Source organism: Oryzias latipes, chromosome 12, assembly GCF_002234675.1.
Source record: "Oryzias latipes chromosome 12, ASM223467v1".
Classification (NCBI taxonomy): Eukaryota; Metazoa; Chordata; class Actinopteri; order Beloniformes; family Adrianichthyidae; genus Oryzias; species Oryzias latipes.
The window spans coordinates 16,776,399-16,799,251 of record NC_019870.2 but is presented as its reverse complement, the minus strand read 5'-3'; the positions used below and the strand labels follow the sequence as shown (position 1 = coordinate 16,799,251).

The window sequence follows — 22,853 nt, the reverse complement described above, 5'->3', positions numbered from 1 at the left end:
AACCACGTGTCAGCGCCCCCAAGTGGTTGCAACGCCACATGACATCCAGCCACTTCCTGTAACTCAAAGGGTGCGACAGCCGGAAGTAGCGTCTCGCTGTGCTGACATTCCACTTGCTGAGCAGTTGGATTGATAGATTTCAGTCAACATGCCGGTTAGTAAATACCATCCTTCATGCCTTTTTTCAATGTTTATTTATTAGTTTTTGTGTGTAAATTTTGCCGGCTAAAGCAAAAATAGCTAGCCTAAAATTCTGGTTAACGCTAGCTTCACGATGATGAGTCTTTTAGCTTAGCTTATGCTTGCTAGCCTCTTTGGCATTTTAGCAATTTTAAAGTTTCGCACGTATAAATGAACAAATCTGTTGTTACTTTGTGACGTTTACACTTATTTTGACATTACCTGATTAGGGAGACATGGAAAGTGGCGGATTACTGATTTTGTTACAGTGATATATATGCGCTGCTGGAATATCTGAACTGGTGGTTCTGATGACAGCGATGTGTTCCTGTTTCTTTATAATGTCAGGCATATCACTCCAACCTGATGGAGCCGAACACCAGGATGATCGGAAACATGGCCTTGCTCCCCATCAAAACTCAGTTTAAAGGACCAGCGAGGGGAGACGGTGAGCATTTTTCATGACCCATTCACAGGCTGGTGCAACTGCATAAATGTTCCGTCTGCCGATACAAATCCCAAACTACCAGATAGGTTTAATGACCAAAAAAATCTCCTCTTGTTTGACTTGGCACCATTCAGAGTTTTACATGCATAGAGCGTCTGCTCAGTTCCTTATTTAAGTGTCAGCTGAACTTCCTTTTATGGTCTGAAGTCAATCCCCAGGTTGGTAGTTATTGACTTGTTTTATTTAGGTCGAAAAACCTCCTTTATTGACGTAGTATGGTATCTATTTTTTCTCTTCAAGTGTTAAAGAATTGCATTTTTTTTAAAAGGTGCTCAATTTTGCAATGTTTTTGTCTGTTTAGTCGCTATCTTTCAGATTTAAGAACAAAAAGCATAAAAAATGGGCTTCTGAAAAACAGGAAGTGACATAATTTTGCCCATGGATATTAAAAGGTTAAGTGGTAGTTAATTAAAAAATGTATAATATTGGTTTGCTAATGCGTGAATGTTTTTTTTCTCCAGGTGTAGAGTCTGATATAATTGATGAGGCTATTTACTACTTCAAGGCCAACGTCTTCTTTAAGAACTACGAAATCAAGGTATGAAATCCAAACTTTTCATTTGAAGGAACTGACAACTTATGTTTGTGGAGTGTTTACCACTCAGTGTTATTTTATGTTTATATTTTTGAAGGCCTAAAAAGTTCTTTACTTTTTAGATTATTTAAAGTTTGATAATCAATTTTCTAAAAAAAAAAAAAAGTACCTTTATAACATTTCATTACTTGTAAATGTTTTTTAAGTCCCCAAAAACCATGTAGCCATCTGGTGCACTCAAATCTGTCTTTAGTTTCTTCTCCCTGCCTTTTCTGTATCTTGCAGCTGCTTCACTTTTTTCCTTCTTTTCATGTCCCAGCGTGTTTTTTTTTCCCCCTACTTTTGTCAGGAATGCAATCCTTTCATAGCCTTTTTTTTCTCTTTAGGATAACGACAACCATTTCCTTTTCTGTCATTCAGAGCGGACCTTAGCGCTGACATAAACATTTGTGTGTCTCTTTTTCAGAATGAGGCCGACAGGACGCTTATCTACGTTACATTGTACATTTCTGAGTGCCTGAAGAAGTTACAAAAGGTAAATTGGAAGTTGGTTCTGGTAAATTTTGCTTTGAAACGTAGAAAAAAAGATTTTGTTGTACTTAATCTGTTTATTTTTGAAAGTTTGATGCTTTAGGAAAAAAAAACTGTCATTTTTTGCACTTTCCAGTGTAGCTCCAGAGGGCAGGGAGAGAAGGAGATGTACACCCTGGGCATCACAAACTTCCCTATCCCCGGAGAGCCCGGCTTCCCTCTCAACGCCATGTACGCCAAACCTGCGAGCAAGACGGATGAAGGTGAGAATCAAACGCTAAACGTAAACTCCATTTAAGCAGTTCTCCATGCTTAATGGAGTTTAGCGAGGACTAAAGCAGACAACGGGAAGGTAGTTAAGTGAAGAGCGACCCACAACACATCAGGTTTCCTCCTGCTGCTTCTGTAAAGTAGTTATCACCTTCTGCAATCTAAGCTTTTTTTTAAATCTTTTTTTTTTTTTTTAGAGGTGAAGGTTTTAAGAAAAAGATACACAAAAGATGATTAACCCTATTGTTTATTTGTTTATCTTTACACCTGGTTGCCAAGCTGGACATACAAAACTTTAAAATGACAAATAAAAAAAGTGGGATAATTAGAATATGCATTCAGTGTTTCCTTAAAAGTAAGGGAAATCACATCCATAGAAATGAAATTTCTTAATAATTTGGAGTTTTTTAAAGATAAAGTAGCAATTTTTTCTTAATAAAAAAGGTAGCAGATAACGCTTATTTATGTGGACACATCAATAGGGAAAAACTCTCTGAAATGCATTTTCTAGTCTACTGTACCTTTAATCCAGATATTCCCTTATGGTATTTCCTCTTATCTTGTATTTTTTAAGCTGTGCTTAAAGCAATAAATCAACCTGAACCACGACTCTTGTCCTGCGGGTTGTTTTTCCGATTCTTGAAAAAGTTTTACCATCTAAAAGTCTGATGTTTGCACGAGTTTTTTTTTTATATGACGTTAGATCCAAAGAGAGCAGATCTTTAATAACTTTAGAGATGACAGTCGGACAATTACTGTTCTGGTGATGACCCCGTGAAACACCGTTTTCAGAAATGTGACCTTTTATCTCATTTTTATTTGCACAAAAAAAAAGAAATAGATGTGGTTCAAGCATTGATCCTTGGGGCGCACCCTTAAAGACCCACTCTGATCATCTTTTGATCTATTTTATTAATCTGTTCCACCACCGATGTATAACTTTTCTAGTGTGTATACTGTGCACATATATCGCGCTAAAATTAATTAACGTACAAATCACTTATGAATTGCATAGATAAATATTGCAATACTCTGGCACGGTTAATGTTCTCTGTTGATTTATGTGCTCTTTGCTTTGTTTATTCTTCCGTGGTTTCAATGTGGTTAATTGGTGATACATCTGTGAAAATTTCACGTAAAGACCAAAACCTTTCCCATTATTTTCACGTATAACCATTTTCCATCCGTACAAAATGTACTTAGTGACATGACCTTTGCTAATGTGACACGTCGCCTTTCTTTGCGTCAGAATCGGCTGATTTACGTCGATCGCATGAACGGACAAAGATTTACAGAATGGCGTGGAGCGTGCGTTATTCGGGCGTTGCTGACGACATCTCCGGGGTTAAAAGGTCGAGGCTGACTGTCTTTGTTGCTCGCATGACGTTTGTTTTGATCCGTTTCAGAGACCATGAGGGCGTACCTGCAGCAGATCCGCCAGGAAACTGGTCTGAGGCTATGTGATCGCGTGTTTGACCCCCAGACTGACAAACCCAGCAAGGTCAGACTCTTATTTTATTCTTCTTCCTATTTTTCATTGTGTTTCTTTTATGCTTTAGCTGTAAAAGTATAAGTCCATCATCTGCATCCTTTCCAGACAAAGATAATTATACCTTGTTGGATAAATGGAAGACTGTATGCTTACTTTAGCTGTGTGGAAATTCCTCCTTTTGATCAGTTGTGTTTGTTAGCTGTCTCAAAATGTCATTTCATTCTCTAATGGGTTTCTTAATTGCAGTGGTGGGTGTGCTTCGTCAAGAGGCAGTTTATGAACAAAAGTCTGTCAGCTCCTGGACAGTGAACCCCAATGGACCCACGGTGTCGGCTTCACCCTCACAAAGCAGTTCAATGGATTTCTAGTCAGCAGAGAGGCGCCTGTTTGCTGTTTGCTTCAGATTTTCTACCATTTTGAACAAAAGTTTTTTTCTTTTTTTTTCCTTCTTCCCTTGTCTGGATGTTGATTTATTGAGCTGGTCTTTAATGCAATAAAGAAATTATGGAAATTTGAAAGTTTTGCGGCACTTTTGAAAATTCATCTAACTTCACTTTATTTTGAAAGGGTGTTTTTGGTCCGGTTTCAAGAGAAGCTTTGTCAAGTAAGTTTCAACCAGGGCTGCAGGATATGAGGAAAACTCCATGATGTGTGATATTGGTGATCAATATTGTGAAGATGATCTAACCTGTGATGCATAAATAATAGTAAAACAACGAATGCATCATTTCCAATTCACTGCAACCTTTTGGTTTAAGGAAAGGTCGATACAACTTAAATGAAACCCTTGACCTAAATCTACATGTGAGGCGGGCAGTGAACAAAGAAGGCCACGAGTTTGTTGAAGCACATTTACTGATGATGATAAATATGGGATTTATTGTGCAGGCCGAATCGCTACCAGCATTAACAGCGACTTCACCAGATTTAAGTTCACTTCCTGTACGGATAACTTAGAACTTAATGTGGTTTTCATTTCAGTGAGTTTTTTTTTTTTTAAGTCAAAATCTATTTCTGGTTGCTTCTTTATTTTTTTTTTTAAAACAGAAAGCTGAACTCTCAGACTTATCTCAGTATTTGCTTCCTCCACACTGACCTTATGATTTTTTTCTTCTTCAGCAGAGCTAGTTTTTCCAATTAAAATTTAAACCCTAACCCTTTTTTCTGTTTTCAAACTGAAAATAAAAACATTAGTATATTGAAAAAGATTGAGGACTTTTAATGTAGTTTAATAATAATAAAAAAAACCTTTATACATTTTATTTTGTGTTTTAAAAGGCCTACATCATGCTTTTCTTAAGCCTTTCAGGACAAATTATATCCATATATATGATAACATCACCTTTGGCACACTAAAAAAGATTTTTTTAAAATGAAATATGAGTTATTTTCACAACCAGTTTCCTACCTCTTGAGTTCAAAGTCATACCAAAGACTTTAAAAATGGGACCCGATGCCTCCCTGCTTGACACTCAGCTTTAAGGGCTTGGATTGGGGGGTTAAGTCCACCAAACGGTTCCTGAGCGCAGCTTTGTCTGCAGCTCACCGCTCCCCCAGGGGATGGGTCAAACGTGGAGAACAGATTTCGCACGCCTAGGTGTGTGACAGACAGTGGGACTTTAATTACTACTTACTTTACCTGGAAGTTAGACTACTGGAATTTTTGAGGCTCCGCCTTTCTCGCTCCATTTCATGATGTCAACTTGGAGTCGGCCTTAGCAGCATGTCTGCGTTTCGCACACGATAACAAAACAACATCCAAACTTTTGCAAAGATGGATGTGCATGTTGTGAAACCTTGCAAAAGCATTTTGCTGATCACTGCTAGCCTTGCGGAGAAAGTGTGTTTGTGTGTGTGTGTGTGTTAGCCTGGGCGGTGCTGGCAGGGCAGACTCTTCCTGGAAGGGGCAGTTCCCCACTTTGTGACATCACAATGTATAAAACCACTAGTTGTCGTGGAATGGGAGGGGCTGGTGCTCAGAGCACAGGTTTTTAGTGGAAAACTGTGTGAATGGATCAAAATCCAGCTTTGGGGGTTCTTTTAGTGAGGACTGAACATTATAAAACACTTAAAGCTCAAAAAAGTGGCTTTTGCGTGATATAGGCCGTTAAAAAAATAATTTGCTTTTGATTTGATATTGTTCAATAATAAATTGACTGAATAACGTTTATGCAAAAACAAATAAAAACTTTTTAATTTTTGTAAGGTTACATTTTTCTTTTGGTTTCAAGTTTACATACATGTAGAGTTTACTTGGACATTTTTTACATTTAGTGGAAGCATCCTTTTTGGCTGCTATTTTTAGTTAAAAAAATAAAATCCACTTTCAACATTTAAGCAATTTCAATGTCAGCAGAAATCTGCCATTTCTACATCTTCAATACATTTTCACTTCAAGTTGTATTATTAGTTTTTTTTTGACCAGTTAACCCTCAGACTTGACGTGATTGAATTGTATGAATAGAAACTTGTATCTCATTACCTTATGACTTGTGAATTTCCAAGGAAAATTTCCTATAGTTTTCTTGAGTGAGTTGCTTTGTGCTTCGTGTTACTAAAAAATGAATGATACCACAAATGCTATGACTGTCTCAATCTCATCTCAACTCCATACAGTCTCCATGATTCAAAAAGTAGAAGAAATGTTTCTGTTTGACCACAGTATTTATGAAAGTGCACTGTTAAAACAATAAAAAAAGTCAAATCAGATTCAACTAACTTCCAAGAGAAATTAGTCTGTATTTAAGGCGCTTTTTTGCAATATTTTTGGTTCTGAGCTCTCATAAGCTCATGATTTTCAGTCCTCACATGTATTAATGTGAATAATTTTACTGACACACATATAATAAACATTCATAAGGTATTTGTTTACTATTCTAATATAAGTAATCATAAGAAACTTTACTCAATGTCTCAAAATGTTCTGAGAGATTTCTTTTTTAACTCAACAAATTTAGATTCTTCATCTAATCCTTACCAAAAAAAACTACAGTATTTAACAAATATCCAAAAACAACGTATCATTTTTTAGCTCTTTTTTGTATAATTAATATAACTTTCTTCTGTCATTTAACAGCTGAAACAGGTTCTATTGGTAACCGTAAAAAAGTCATTTGCAGTTATCACACATTTTAATGTAATTTACCAAACGTCCATATTTCTCTGACTTGAATACAAACTAATCTGTCATATTTTTATCCACATTGTTTTCTATCTTGTTCCTGCTGCTTTAACCTTATTGTCAGCCATCGTTGACTTCTTACTAACAATGCAGATAATTGAATTTTATTTTGTAATTTATGAATGAAAAGGCAAAAATGAAAATTTTACAGATTTTCATTTAACCTCTCGTTGCTTCAGGTTCCAGAAATACGACATTTCCACAAAGATGAGCGAAAAGCGTGTTGTACGAATCTCAGCGTTTGGTGATGACAAACCGCATTTGTTCAGGCTGAATAAAGTGAACTCCACAACCATTTTGCTCAAACTGCATCCATTCCTTTCAGCTGACAGGTTTAATCCAGTCATGTCGGTGGAGGATTACAACATGGTCATTATAATCAGACATTTACAATGATTGGCAAAATTACTTTCTGTCTGGAACCAGTTCGTTTGATGATGTTATGACTGGATTTCTTGTTAACTTTTTCCATAAATGGAGAAGTTTTCAGGAGTTATGTAGCCTAAATGTTTTATTTTTTTGTTTTGCAATAAGTACTGTTGTTATTTAAAAAAAACAAAAAAATTCTTCTTGGTAAAAATTAGTTAAAAATGTCTTTCTAACTATACAGAACTCTGCTGATGAGACTGAAGTGGTTATTAAAGTTATGGCAAAAAATAAAAATAATATTTTTGTTAATTCTGTTAAACATCAGTTGTATTTTATTTTGAGGATACATCTAAAAGGACTTGGAAAGAAGCCAACTAAAATCCAAGATTATGAACCACATGCACTAAAAACCCCATAGTTAAAAATAACCCAAGTTTGGATGTTTTTATCTCAACTTCGAGGTTAAAAGGAGACTCACGTTTTTTCTGGGTTATTTAAACTCAGGAAGAAATAAAAACAAAATAAACATTAAGGTTTATTTTGGGGCTAGAATGAAACCAAAATAATCCTAAAAAAATGAGTTTTTCTCCAAAAAAGTAACCCAAAAATATTTTCCAACATGAATAAGCTAAGAATTAGGTTGAAGAGATAACCCCAGTGTTTTAAAAATTCACATGCACACAATGTAAAAGTGTTATGAAAAAGAAATAAAAACCATTCATGTACGGTCAGGCTGGTGTTTAAAATAAATACAGTAAACTGTAAATCTGTACACAAAACTAAATAAAAAGTGTATAATTATTATTAAATATTATTAAACCTTTATAAGATATAGGATAAGACAATAAACTTAAAAATAAAAGCATTAAACTGTTTTTAAAAACAGGATTAAATAAAAAAAGTGAATAAAATGAAAGTATTGCTGAATAAGAACATTGATTTAAATAATCTCAGGTTAAGTAAATAAATAAATAAATAAAGATCTTCTGCTGGTTTTTAACCCATTGATGCCTGAATTTATGTTTTCTGAAAAAAACCCTCCCTTTTGCTTTTGTATTTAAGTAGAGGCTTAATTAAGGTTTAGAATAGATGTGGTTTGATGCATATTTAGATCTTTAGGAGTCAGGGTAAAAAACGTTGCCTCTTCTGGAAATGCTTCATATGAACATGTTTTCTCACCTTAGAAGGAAAATGTAACAATAATGTCTAAAAACATAAGAAAACCAACAGAAATACTGCACATGTAGTCTGAAGCTTTCTTAAACCTCCAGGGTTCCCATTTTGAATACATCAAAGTGTGTCATTTAAAATCTCTGCACTAGTTTTGGGCTTAGCTGTTTTGTTTTCTCATATCATGCTTTTGTCTTGCCTAGTATTCCTTTATTTTTTCGCCCCCAATTGCGAAAATGTGCGGAGAAGCAAAGCTTTTACAAATTGTCGCATTAAATGGTGCTGTAAGCAAAATGTAGATTAAAAACAGCCTGTCAACACATTAGTCTTTTGGAAAGAAACAATGAAAAGAAAGACAAACATTGGAGCACTGGCTCCAGGGAAGGCAATGTGGCAGCCGCTAATTCATAACAGAGCGTAATGGGAAATCTGGGGAAATGTGGCCTTGGCTTTGAGAAATAACAATACCCCTGGCCTCAGACAGGAGCTATGCTTACTGTATATGTATGCCGGTCTCATTTGTGTGAAGCAATGATCCTATTAAATTTTAAATGCTGTGTCATTAGGAGATGATGTAAGACGCCTCTGTTGAAAGTGGTGCATGCATTTGTTTCTGTGCACGTGATGAACGTCTGCTGCAAAAACCAGCAGGAGAAGGATGCAGCAGAACCCTGGCCAGTGCCTAATGGAGGCTCATTTTCTGCATTGATTAAAGGCGCTTCAATATTGTTGGGAAACAAACACGATTAAAAAAAAAGAAGACTTGAGCTTCTTTTAAAATGGAGGAATCTTCGAGATTTCCTTTAAAATTGAACTCAGTTTTTCAAAAACTACATGTGACAGAACAAGGTTTTTAGTATCATATTTTACATTTTCAATAGGGTTAAAAAAAAAAAAGGCGTTCTGCATTTTACTTTGAAAAATGCATTACTTTACATTTTTCTGAGTCGGTTTCTACCCTAACCTTTTAACATTTACATACAGTCATTTTCTCAGATGCTTTTATCTAAAGCAACTTACAAATAAGAAAACATATTTTACCTTAAATGCTGAGAAAGGAAAAATGGAAAAATGGAGCAGCTACAAGAAATGTCAAGAAGTAGTGGATCATGACAGTTCAGAATGTGTCAGTTTTCCACTTCTTCCTTTTAAATACTCGAGGTGTGCACATGAAACTTAGTTCCTGCCTTCATTGTGCATCACAGAGTTTAGTTGTTCTTTTGCTGTGTGGTCCAGGTATGACCAAATGCTGGTTGTTGGCAGAGCTTTAAATCTTTAGGTCGAAAGTTCATATGGATTTGACCTCCCTGTAGTTAAAGGCTCACTCTGATAAAAAATAGCTTTTTGTGTGTTTTTAAGATGTTCTTGTGGCATTTTTCCAATGATTGAGTCAAGCAAACCACTGGTAGGTAGTATACCACACAGCAGGAGCATTAAGGTGGTCTTTTATATGGTGAAAAATATAAACATGTCTGCTGTGCTATTTAAAAAAAATATTGCCATCACTTTTTGGATTTTTTGGGAGTGGTTTTGGGACTTTTATAATAATAATAATAATGGATTGGATTTATCTGCGCTTTTCAAGACACTCAAAGCGCTTACATTATGTCCATTATTCATTCACTCCTCATTCATACTTGGTGATGGTAAGCTACTGTTGTAGCCACAGCTGCCCTGGGGCAGACTGACAGAGGCGTGGCTGCCATTTTGCGCCTACGGCCCCTCTGACCATCACCGGGATCATTCATGCACATTCACACACCAGTGGAGCCACACTGGAGGCAAGGAGGGTGAAGTTTCTTGCCCAAGGACACAACAACATTTTGGCTGGTGGGAGCAGGGATTGAACTGCCGACCCTTTGATCATTGGATGACCCGCTCAACCACCTGAGCCACTGTCGCCCCAACCAGGGAGCAGTGGATGCAGTTTGTTTATTTCTTAGACATAAACAGGAAACGGGGTGAAAGGTATGGTTTGTGTTGCAGCTCTGTGAATAACAATGTCAGAAGCCCGACTTTACTGCACCCCCCCTAGAAATAAATAAAATAATTTTCAAATATTTTCTTTAAATAAGAAAAAAATAGCTATACAGAGAATTCTATTCTTTTTTTAGAAAAACATAATGTAGTCACTAAGACATGTTTTCTTAGACCAAGATTATTATAAACTGTCTTGATAAATTCATATTACTTGCAAGCAGAAAAAAATACTTTTTTTATTTAATCAAGGATCTTTTTGCAGAGTTGAAACAAATCTGCATCACAGATGCAATGTTTTTATTGGCAAGAGGTCTGCTCAGGCAGTCTGCAGTGGACTAAGTTGGTTTTAATGTGAGTACGCTTGCATGATTCTCACTGGGGGCGTTATATCATCAAAAACAGCAGAGCAGTTCTGTCTTTCTGTCTGTTTACTTTTTCCATTCAAAGAACAAGTTTGATTCTGTTCCTTTTAAACCTAAACGTCTTCACTAAATTGTGTTACAGGGAAAGAGAAGAAAGAAACCCACACAAAAACAAACATGGTTGTTAAAAAAGTTTGGTAACCCTAAAACTGTGTAAAGTGGCATCTCAAACAGCTTTATCCGCTAAGGTCTCATCTGTTTTTCTCTCTCTGCATGCTCACCTTGCAGGCTCCAAACATCAGAGGATTGTATTAAAGGTTTGTCTGATGCTCACAATGTTAGCCTCTCTGAACTCTGTTGGGCAACACTGTGTCTGTGAATGTTGAAAGGGATATCAGCTTGATACAAAATGAGCCTTGGGCATCTTTCCTTGATAAAACAGTCCAGCTGGACTAGTTCATGCCAATTCAAGTGCTTCCCCACACAGATGGCAGCCCTATTACTGAAGATATTCTCAAAGTTTGAATACACAGCCTGCCATGGGAGTGAACCCCATCCCCAGCTTTACTTCAGGAGGACTTAGGCTCTCAGGGATGCTGTTTTTTTTAAATCCAATCATGTTAGCAGGGTGCTGTCAATGAACCTCATTACTTAAGAACAAAAAGTCTCTAAATTGTGTTTTATCTCTGGAGTTTGCCAGTTTTTCTTGTCCCTTTGTGTGCAACTTTTGGCATCCTATGCATTTTTGTCTATTCATTGTAAATTGTCCTTATCTACAGTATGTGATTCCTTTTCTTTTGAAGCAATATTGTTGGTAGAGTTATACATTTGCATAGAATTTTCAAATGTTGTACTAGATATTTAAAATATTAGGATTAACTTACAACCAAACTATATACTGCAATCCACATTTTACCCTTTAAAGTCAGTTTCTAAATATTGGAGTGTGGAAAGCTAACAGCTATGACATCTTTTGACTTTATTGATGTAGTAATAACAATAAAAAACAAAAATCTATAGAGCAGAACTCTGTCCCTGAGAGCCATTGTTTAAAGGACTTTCTTGCTTTTTTGCAACTGTTCACTGTGTGTGGCCATTGAGTTTTTAAAATTTGACATTTCACTGTGGAGTAGCTGTAAAAAACGCCAATATCCAGTGGTATGAAATTGAGTTTTTTTGTTTCAGATACTGCTTGAAAGGTATAGTGGAAGCTGACAGAGGTGCTGAACTGAGAAAAGAACACAATTGCAGATCTATCTGCTGCTTCAGCACCACAGACAGCTCCATAGATTAACCAATACACAAGACATACAGACTGGGCTGTGTGTGCACTTAAGAGATTAATCAGTAACACATTCACTGGTGTTATCTAATTTAAGTCCATAGCTTTAACAGCACATATTTGCAAAAAACATAAATTACTTTGCTGCAACAGACTGGTGACCTGTCCAGGATGTCCCCTGCCTTCGTCCACGATTGGCAAGGATACGGTTAAGAAGATGAATGAATGAATTACATTGAAAGTACTATGATCCTTTTTTAACCCTCTTGCTGCTACCCTTGTCTGTTTCAGGGTGTATTCAGACTTGACACATTTGGTTCACTTAAAGTGAACCTGAGTTTGTTTCCCCCGATAATATGGAACAAATTTTCAGTCTTAATACACCCAAGCGGACCCTTGTCTGGTACCAGGAACCACAGACCCATCTTTTGAGATGGTCTTGGTTCGTTTCCAATCGGACTAAGCTTCGGTTGGCTCTGAGATTCCCCAGACTGACTACAATCCGTTCCTGGAGGAGAGCAACTGAATTAAAACGCCCACTGTAGCCGACATAAACAGAACTGGAATGAAGCAGCAGATGAGCCGCGGATAGATATAAAGTAACGATTGTCATGTTATGAAACAGAAAAAAATGTTTCAACTGTTTATTTTGTTAAAAAACATTTTTTTTAACACTGCTGAAAACACTTTCTTACATGCTTTTCTGTGTCTCGTTACTCGGCACGTACGCAGCACTGCTGTGACGGCATCCTAAAAGCTACCTTGTAGTTCCTTACGAATTCTCTAAAAAAATGCCATAACACCACAATGATGAGACACAGCAACTCATTGAAATATGATTGGAGAAATTCAGACTCATTAAAACAATTTTTCACGTATTACACATTGCTGCTCATTGTTTTCCTGACAATCTATATGTCATAAACACTTGTCAGCCGACCTTCATACCCGACGTCTCCTCATCACTGCAGTTGCTAGCATTCCTCTGAGTTCAAGCACACACGGCACGCCTTTTTGTCAGTAACTGCCTTGCAGCATGCCTTCTCCGTAACAAAGTAACAAGTAAAAAGTGTTGTTCCTGACGTTCAAAACTGGTAATGGTAATAAGTTATTAACTATCCTGATAAGAATTGTAAAGGGCAGCACGTCCGTCTTTCTCTGGTTGTTTTGCCCCGCCCTCGTAGCTCCTGACCAATGACTGAAGAGATCTTTAGTCACCTGGTTTTGTTTACAAACTTTGGTAACAGAATGATCCACTTGATGCCAGCCTGAATACAGACCAAATGCAAGGTTCAGGACTCGATACGGAACAAATTAAGCAGACTCTATCTGGAACAAAGGATTTTTCCAGTCTGAGTACACCCTTAGGCCGTTTCAGGGGATGTCCCCAGTGACGCAGGGTCTCTTCTGATTCGTTAACTTCTAAGTGGACCCTGTGTTCCCCATTGCCTTAACAAAGCACAGATCAATAGAGGGGAGGTTTGAAAATTTCTCAACCAATCAAAAAAGTCTGCAGTTTGCTAACCTAAGATGTAGTTGATGGCATGCTTACTGTGGCCTTTAACAGTAGAGAAAAGTAGAGAAACGGGGTGGATGACTAGTGTTTTTAGGGTACTACAATGCTTAAGCAGTGTGGCTTTAAAGCTTCTGCAGGAAAGAAGTGGAGGCCAAAAGAGACAATACAGGCTCAGACATAGAGCTGTTGATGTTGGTCAAGGGGAGCATTAAGGTGGTGGCTTTGGTTTAAACCCATCAGAGCAGTCGTGGCACGGAGCATCTGCAGCTGAGAAGAGAAAGCAGCTTGTAGATGAAAAAGCAGTTGTTTAGATGACACAAGGTCAGTGGATGAGAGGGGAAGGTACAGAGAAAAAGAACCCTCTTAGAAAGACAAATGGGAGAGTTGGAGGCAGGCAGAAAGAATTTTTTGTTAGGAGCAACAAATGATGTTCCTCCATCTCCCCAGAATTTGAATAGACGGACAGATGAGAATCCATCATGTTTATTGTGTTCGAGGCAGCTTTTCTTCAGGACATTCTATCAGGATTTAAAGCAAGGTTTTCATGGGGGAAATTTACATTGAAGAATAATCAAAGGGCTAAAATGCTTAGCAGTAGCCATGTGAGATAAACACATAAATAAATGCAGCAAACAGGGAATGATGTTAGTGAAAAAGGAAAGTGCAGCACACTGGTACTGGTCAGCTACTGGTCAATTGAATGAAACTACTGTGGACACTGTCAGGTCAGAGTAGACTGGGAGGCCTAATAATCTCTGAATAGTGCCGGCACAAACTCTGTTGTTCATTCTGTTCTTTCTTTAGTTAGCTCTGCAACTCATTTAGCTCCATAAGTGGCTTCTGTTGAATCGTCATGATTCTCACGTTCTCAGCAATGTCTTAGGGTATTTTTTCGATGCCTTCGATTTCCATAGTCACTGAGCCATCTTTGGGGCCACGGTTTGCTTTTTTGCAATCGTGAGGTAACTGCTGAGCAATATAGACTTGTTGACTGTTGGATTTCAACCAGAGCCGGAAACCCCTTAAGGTCAGATATGGTGATCTGAGTCAAGACATTTTGTATTTTACATAGAGCCTGCAGTTCCCTGGAAAGACTGTAAAAATGACCCATGACAGGAAAAAGAAAATACTCTTAAATATCACAATACCTACGTTGTATAAAAAATAGTATGACTTTGAAAAATTTTGTCGGAATACTTATACACCTTTCACACTGAACTGAGTAACAACCATTGCAAAACTAACGATTGGACAAATCTAACCCGAGATCTTCAGAGCTGCTGAAAGAGGCTCAGTGTGTTGTGCTGCCAATTAGCAGTCAGGGGTTTAAGTACAACACAAAAGTGAGACACTGACCTAAACACAGCTTTTAACAGGAGGTAGAAAAGCAACACTTGCTGTACAGCTACAGTTATAACTCTAAAATAACCTTTTAAATTAAAACAAATGTTTTGGTAATACAATCATTCTCTAGAATGGGATTTCCTTAATTTCTCAAAGGAAATCTACACAGGATTATCATCTTAAATTGGGTTACTACCTTTAATACTCAAAGACAAACAAGTGTTATGACTTAATTTGTTCCCCAAAACAAATAGAAACATTTAAAGAATTTTGCAATTGTGAAAAACTCTTCTCTTAGAATATTTCAAATGTTAATATCGCAATAAATATTTTAAACTAATGTTTGAATGAAATCACGTATTAAATGTTGGAACCTGTTACTCCTACACCAAAGGCTCATTCATCCTTTGAATATTTATTTGAATTTCTAGATGGAATGAACGGGTGAGGTGGTGCATCTGATGTCATAGAATTCCTGGGCATTTTTTGCGTTGGACATGCTGGACATCCTTTTGACCCTTATTATCCACGCCATGCAAGTGCATGGAAGTGTATGAGAACTCCTCAGAAAAATAACAACTGAGACATGTTTGTGTGTTAATACTGTATTCCTGTTTGTGTGAAAATACAATACTGTCCATAACTCAGCGCTGAAATGCTTCTTTAACAGTTCACAATACTGTCAGCTCAGCAGAAACACAGTTATAGGGACTTTAAGAAACTAGATTACACAGTTGTAGCAGAAAGTTGCAGTCATGCTAATGAAGCAATTAGTAAAAAGGTTAATACTACTATTCACTGAGACCCATAGGGATTATAATCTCTCCTGAGATTATGACTGCTCTCGATTCTTCACAAACTCACCGCCTGGAAATGACACTTTTTCTGTTTTGATTTGTTTTTTTCCTTACCTGTGCCATTAGGGAGCATACTTTGCATACGCATTATAGCTCAAGAAGCCAAGAAAAGTAGTTAATTGATTAAAATCTTGGAGGTTATATTAGGTTCAAACCTCCATTTGAGTTTTGACAGAAAGCTTTTTTCCCCCCTTGTTAATAAAATGTGCATCATACCTTTAAGTATGAGCTAAAGGGTGAAAAAGGAAATTGTGTGGTTCACATTACGTTTTGTCCAAATTGAGTCAAAGTTCCCCACAGCACACGTAAACACAAACCAGTTAATGCTGCACTGTTTCTTTGTTCTGGCGTCAGGCCTCACCGATCCTTTAACACGTTTCTCCCGCTACAGTGTACCTGAAATAAATGACCTACATTATCTGGCCTCTGCAGAGCTCATTGATGAGCTGATGAGCTGAATCAGGTGTGCTGGAACAGGAAAAATGTCCGACCGCAGGCGAAAAACTGACTTTGGTGATGACTCCTAAAAAAAAAGCCTCTAAAAGTACATGTTTGTAAGGGCTTTATATGATTTTAATTTGAATTTTGAAGTGAACTGTGTTTTAAAAAGACTCTTAAATGCCCGTGTCTGATTACTAAATATATATCCTTGGGAAGAATGCTGCTTTTAGCCAGGATTTTATATCCTTCTCCAGCATCAACTTTAAAACAAAAGTCATTTATAATGTGAGAACCAGGTCTTCAAATGAAAAAATAAGAATAAAAATGCAGTAAAACATAGAAATCTACTTAGTTTCTCTCAAAAACACTGAAAAACTTCCAACAAGTGTGACTTCTTTAAATTCTTCCATAGGTGGCACTGTGGCTCACATTTGAAATGAGGTCCTCCAGCACTTTTTTTTCTTTCTGTTCCTGAACTTGATGACACTCTGAAATGCAGTCGGCCAAAATGATCTGACAGTTTTTATTTATCTGCTTTTTGTACACACGAAAGGTTGCTGAGTGAACAACTTCTTAACAATCTTGCGCAATAAGCAAACAGGAACAGCCCACTGCATTGCATAGTGATAGCTGCAAAGGGAAAGTGTGAGACAAAGAAACCCCCCTCCCCTGTCTGATCTATACTAAACTGAGCAGCTCAACCTTTTTACCTCACTCTCTATACAGTCTTTTAAATTTGGGTGTCTTGACTCTGTCAGAATCATTTTGTCTTTAAATGCAACACTGAAAATTAAATTCGGAGCAAACAAAAAAATACATGTATATTAAGGGTTAACCTATGGGATACATTTTAACATTTGCCTGCTCTGATTAACCTTTGCTGCTGAGTGTTTTAATTTCACCTTTTAAGCAGCCTCCTTTAAATAATTAAGCATTAAAACCCCTCGACACATCTCAAAAACCCCCACGTGGCTGATTGCATCCTGCTTTGATTTAAATGTACTCATCCGTCACAAACAAGCCCGGAGTCCAGCCGCTTTGCCCGGAAATTAGTAGAACGGTCAGGCTGATTAATAAATAGCTGACGTATAAATCCAATTTTGTCACCGCAGGAGGTGCATCACACCCGGGGTCACATATTAGTCTTGCAATATAGGAAAGTATTCTTATTTCCCCAGTTTTAGCCAAACTGACCTTGTGTGGTCACCTAGAAATACCAAAGAAGGAAAAAAAATGTCAAAAAGGATACTTACGTTTCCAAATTTGCCACTTTGTACTTTTGAAGGACTTTGTCCTTTCAGTCCTACATGGATTTCACTCATAATGACACACTAAGAAAACAGATGATACTGCTTCAATGCAAACTAGAACCCTGATGTGTTTCTTTATTACCTGTTGACATTCAGAGCAGGACCTTTTAAAGCTGCCACTGTGAATACATACTGTTCCAAACGAGGCCAGCGGTTATTACTTTGCCCAAATATAACTATGGCCCTATCACTGAACATTGTCTTGAAAAGTAATAGGCAAAAGGGTCCCCTCAGGCTTATGATTAAGGATAGCTGCTGCTCCGATTTGCCTCCTAGTCGGTGGGCAGAAACGCTTTTAGTCACGGTTGGGGTCCCTCCTTTGCTATGTGAACACAACATAAACTGTTATGCAGAGAACGACGGAATCGATTATCAAGATTACAGGAGGAAAACAGCATTGACCCCAGCAGCGGGGCGTGTGGCAGCAATCATTCATGCGGGCAAATGTGACGACATTCCAAACACATTTATATATCTTGTTAGACGGAAAAAGGAAGGATTTTTTTTTTTTGGGTTTCCTCTTGTTTTATAGGAAATATCACAAAGACCAGCAATTACTTTGGCTCCTTCAACTTCTTTGGACGAAGAAAATTTGTGTCATACGTTCACTAAAAGTACAACTAAATCTGTTTAAAAATCACACAGCATAGATGTTTCAGAGGGTAGAAGTGCAGAAACTTTCCAATGCAAGCAGGATCAGGAGGGATAAACAAGATTACAGATAATCTCCATCTAAGAAGTGGAGTTTTGATGTATTGCTCCTCAACATGACTTTAATGAATGCAGGTGGTGCAACAGGAACAGTAGCTGCTGTAATCTTGTTTTGAATTTCCCATCAATATGTCTATATTTATATTCTGCGGCTGTGAAACTCAGGGACAAAATGCTGTCTTTGTGTATTTATCGGTTTAATCATAAGATGTTGGGAATAGGCATGAAAATGTGTCTTTAAGGGAATTAAGATGATAGGCAAACGAATGGATGTGGAAGTACTGGAAGGAAAAAAAGGAAACGCCCAATTAAAAATTAATAATAAAATAAAGTTTTTGTGAAGAAATTTACATTGATAGTCAGTTCCTAGAGTGAAATGGAAACATGGAAAATCAAAAATGTGCATTCAGATTTGATTTTTAGATTCTCCTACTAGGTTTTAAAGGTTTTAATAAATTGCGACCTTACTATTTATCAGCTCTCAATCCTTACAAACCCTCCAGAACTCTCAGATCCTCAGGTCCTGCCCCCATGGCAGCCACTATGGATAGATGGATGGATGTTGCAGGGATGAAAATTGATCATACATGAACACATGTGAGAAACGTTGTGGTTCTTTAAGGGAAATTTTCACGAATGAACCATGTTAAAACCACAGAAGAAGTACGAATAAACCACACAAAGAACACGTAAATCAACGTAGATTTACGTTGTATGATCATTGTGCTGTTAATATACAATTCATTAGTGATTTTTGCAAATAGGTCATTTAAACGTGATATGTGCACCGTATACACAATATGAAAGTTATACATTGTTGGCAGATGTGTAAAAAATCTGTTAGACATACATGGAACGGTCGTGAAAAGCCACAAATTTGCGAATGCAAAATTCACGCAACTGCGTAAGTGACGTAATCATTGCGTATAAACTACGTAAAATACGCATAAACTGGGTAATTCTCAACCGACCAAAATTTTGAACATCTCAAAACCGATTCGCATAAGACATATGTGCACATCAACAAATAATGGAATCAAAATACTTACGTAAATCACACATGTATCACAAATGATCAAAATATAATACTTTGAAAATTCACTAAATGTACACAGTGACTGTGGACTTTATATATACCAATTAAGAATAGTAGGACTCACGGCGAGACCTCTTTTCATTACCTTGGTCCTTATCTGTGGAATAACTTACCTGAGGGACAGAGTTTCTGCACATGTGGACATCTTTTTAACACATATTTTTAACTTAGCTCATAAATAACTACTTTAATCTATTTTTTAAAGTATTTAATGGCTTTTATGGTTTAGCATTTATGTGTTTTTACCCTATTTATCTTTTAATCTTTGCAGTACCTCCTCAAATAACGTGTTTCCTTCCAATTCATGGTCCTCTTTTATTGGTGTTGCTGTCAATGTATTGTGTCTAGGGGCTTTTTATTCTTTTAACTAATGTTTTATACGTCTCTTATGTCAAGCGCCGCTCTACAGCACGTTGATGAGAGGTGCTACATAGATTTATTGCTTGATTGATAAAAAACAGATTTAAAAAGTAATGGTGTTGATTTTTTTTACCATTAAAAATTTAGTGAACCCTATACTCACACAGACACTAAGACACCAATTAATAACAGAACAATCAAGGAGCAGAATAAGAAAATATCTCTCTTCTTTTCTTTTAAATTTAAAAATGAAATAAAAACTTTCTTGTTTTGGCACACACTTACACTTAGGGATCAGTTTGTTGCAGTTTCACATTCACAGGCACACACACACACACACACACACACCTACACACACTCACACGCACTCACACTTAGGGATCAGTCTGTTGCAGTTTCACACACACACACGCACACACACACGCACGCACGCACTCACATATGCACACACAAGCACACACGCCCACGCACACACACACATGCAGACAATTACATGCATACCTATGGCAATTTAGAGATACAAATTTACCCATTAAGTGGGTTTTTAGGCTGTGGGAGGAAACCAGAGTGCTGGGAGAAAACTCCACACATACAGGAGGAGAACACAGAAAGCTCCCAACCGGGATTCAAACCATGACATTCTCATCGTGAGGCGAGAACAAACACCAACCACTAACTACGCCACCATGCAGCAAATGTGTTCCGTAAAATATTGTGGCATGAAAGTCAACCGTTTAGTTGAACTTAAGACACTCAAACGCAAATCCCTTTTTTTCCCATGCCTTTTATTTATTCAACAAAAAATACAACTACAGGAAAAATGAAAAATCTCACACATGGGCAAAACTGTAAGTACTCTTTTTTTTTTTTCTACCTTTATTTCGGTTATGTTAAACAAACAAACTTAAAAACATCAACATAAACATTGACACTGATCAATGTCAACATAAACATTGAAAAAAATAAAAATAAATAAAAAAATAACATAAACATTGAACAAAATTAACCGAAAAAGGAGTTGGGTGAAGCCAAGGCTTATTTCCCCAACCCTGAATACAAACATCACATCTATCTACAAATTGTTAGAACCTTAAATCAGAAAAGAAAAAAAGAAGAGGAAAAAAACAAAACAAACACTTCTTAAAATGACCTCACAACCACCAAAGTCTCTCAGTCCAGAAGGTATTTTTGAAACATTTTAACTTTATACATTTTCTTAAAGTGCAGTATGGATTTTGCATTTTTCAGTTCGTCTGATAATAAATTCCCCATGTTGACCCCCTGAACAAAAATACTATTCCTTAATGCATTAGTTCTGACCACTTTCTTTTTAAACATATCTTTACCTCGAAAATCATAATTATTAACTTTTATTTCGAACAAACTCAGTATTTTGGCAGGTACACATTGTTTTTTAACTTTAAACATAAAAATTCCAGTACTAAGATCTACTAAATCAAAAAATTTAATTGCCCTTAATTTAGGAAAAATTTGTTTTGTGGATTGATTGTATGAAGAGTGATTTACAATTCTAATTGCTTTTTTTGCAGAATAAAAATAGGTTTTGTATTTGTCTTGTAACTATGCCCCCAGATTTCTAAACAATAGGTCAAATAAGGAATTATGAGGGAACAATATAGAATACACAATGTAGCTGTGTTTAAAAAATACTTGACTTTATGTAGGATGGCTAATGATGTTGACAATTTAGAGAGAACATGCGCTATGTGTGGTTTCCATGATAATGTATGATTCAAAATTACTCCCAGAAATTTTATTTCATTTACTCTTTCAAGAACAACATCCTCAATTTTTAACTCAGAGGTGTTTTCCCGTTTTCTATAGCCAAATATAATGTACTTGGTTTTATTTTTATTTAAAGACAGTTTGTTTGAATCGAACCATTGTTTGATTATGGATAATTCTTTTGTTATGTCTGAAAGAAGCTTTTCCAGGTTATCTCCTGATAAATACAAAGTAGTGTCGTCAGCATATAAAACACAATTTAACAAATCAGAAAATTTACAAAGGTCGTTTATGTATAAAATAAATAATATAGGACCCAATAGGGACCCCTGGGGTACTCCACATGTTACAGGACACATATCGGATTTTTCGGTATTGAAATAAACATACTGACATCTGTTAATAAGATAACTTTCTAACCAGAAATATGCTATTCCTCTAAAACCTCTCATATGGCTTCCACACTTTTTTAGGGATAAATAGCTGGTGCTGTTCTTATAGTCTCTCATTAGAGTGGTCAATAGCAGTTTTGTACTTCTCTTTACAGTAGATGACGGGTTTGTACCATCGTTGGCATCAAGCATTTCTGGTGGGCCAACAAAACAGCAAGAGTGAAGAGACACCAAAACCTGCCCACAAAAGATCTGGTTTGAAAAGGGATACAAATCTGTTTCAGGCTTTATATTCTCCATTCAGCTCGATTATTCACAAAAAGAAAACCTTTCCGCTGTGGACATTTCAGGAAATTCACACAGTCGCACAGAAAACGAAAAAGGCATTCAAAGAAACATAATAAGTTCTTAGCTCTGATAATGTCTGCCTAAAAGCCTCCTGATCAATGTAGGCTTGTGTAGAAAAAGCACAACTGACATGTAAAAAATAGTAGCTGGACAAACCTCAAGAATTGTAAGGTCTTTATACTGAGGGACACATGTGGGTGAGTAGTAGGGGTGTAATTGTACATGAAGTTGGACCAAACCGTTTTGATATGGCAATTTCGGTTTGGATTAAATTGGAACCGTTTCGTTGCATGAAGCATGAAGGGAAAAGACAATTGGATGAGTCGAAGGCTGTGTGTCCACAATTTATTGTTACATGAAGATAGCGTATGCCACAGATAACACTTCTAATCTGTTAACACACTTAAGGCAAAAAAAAAAAAAAATGTGCAAGTTAAAATGTTTTATTTTTTCTTCAGGCCAGTGTTAAGTATCCACAATTTTTGTTTCCTGACAACTAATAGTTGTAATATTAAATAGCAAATAACCTACATAAGATAAAATAAGATAAGATAAGATAAAGCTTTATTGTCATTGTACAGTCACACTTGGTACAACAGTACAACCAAATTGTAAACTGTCCCACATTGGTGCAAAGAGAAAGAAGAAAACAACATAATAATAAAAAACTGCTTACAATTATCTTTCATACAAAAAAATATCTAAATATACATTTACATATAAAAATATATACGTATATGTATATATACGTATACATATATATATGTTTGTATATATATATATATATATATATATATATATATATATATATATATATATATATATATATATATATATATATATATATATATATATATAATCTACATTCCTCC

General features: G+C 36.5%; 1 protein-coding gene across 1 annotated transcript; it reads left to right on the top strand.

The window, feature by feature from the left end:
• The first annotated feature begins 21 nt into the window (after positions 1-21).
• arpc3 (actin related protein 2/3 complex subunit 3) lies at positions 22-4,031 on the top strand. Its single transcript, XM_004074848.3, has 7 exons — positions 22-154; positions 529-628; positions 1,150-1,226; positions 1,690-1,758; positions 1,891-2,017; positions 3,431-3,525; positions 3,763-4,031. Exons 1-7 carry the CDS (start codon positions 149-151, stop codon positions 3,823-3,825), a joined length of 537 nt encoding a protein of 178 aa, XP_004074896.1. The 5' UTR covers positions 22-148; the 3' UTR covers positions 3,826-4,031.
• The last annotated feature ends 18,822 nt before the right edge of the window (positions 4,032-22,853 follow it).

Excerpts from the sequence above, each read along its gene's own strand:
- arpc3 (XM_004074848.3), top strand. Across the intron at positions 629-1,149 it reads AGGACCAGCGAGGGGAGACG|GTGTAGAGTCTGATATAATT; the intron begins GTGAGCATTTTT and ends TTTTTTCTCCAG. Across the intron at positions 1,227-1,689 it reads TTAAGAACTACGAAATCAAG|AATGAGGCCGACAGGACGCT; the intron begins GTATGAAATCCA and ends TCTCTTTTTCAG.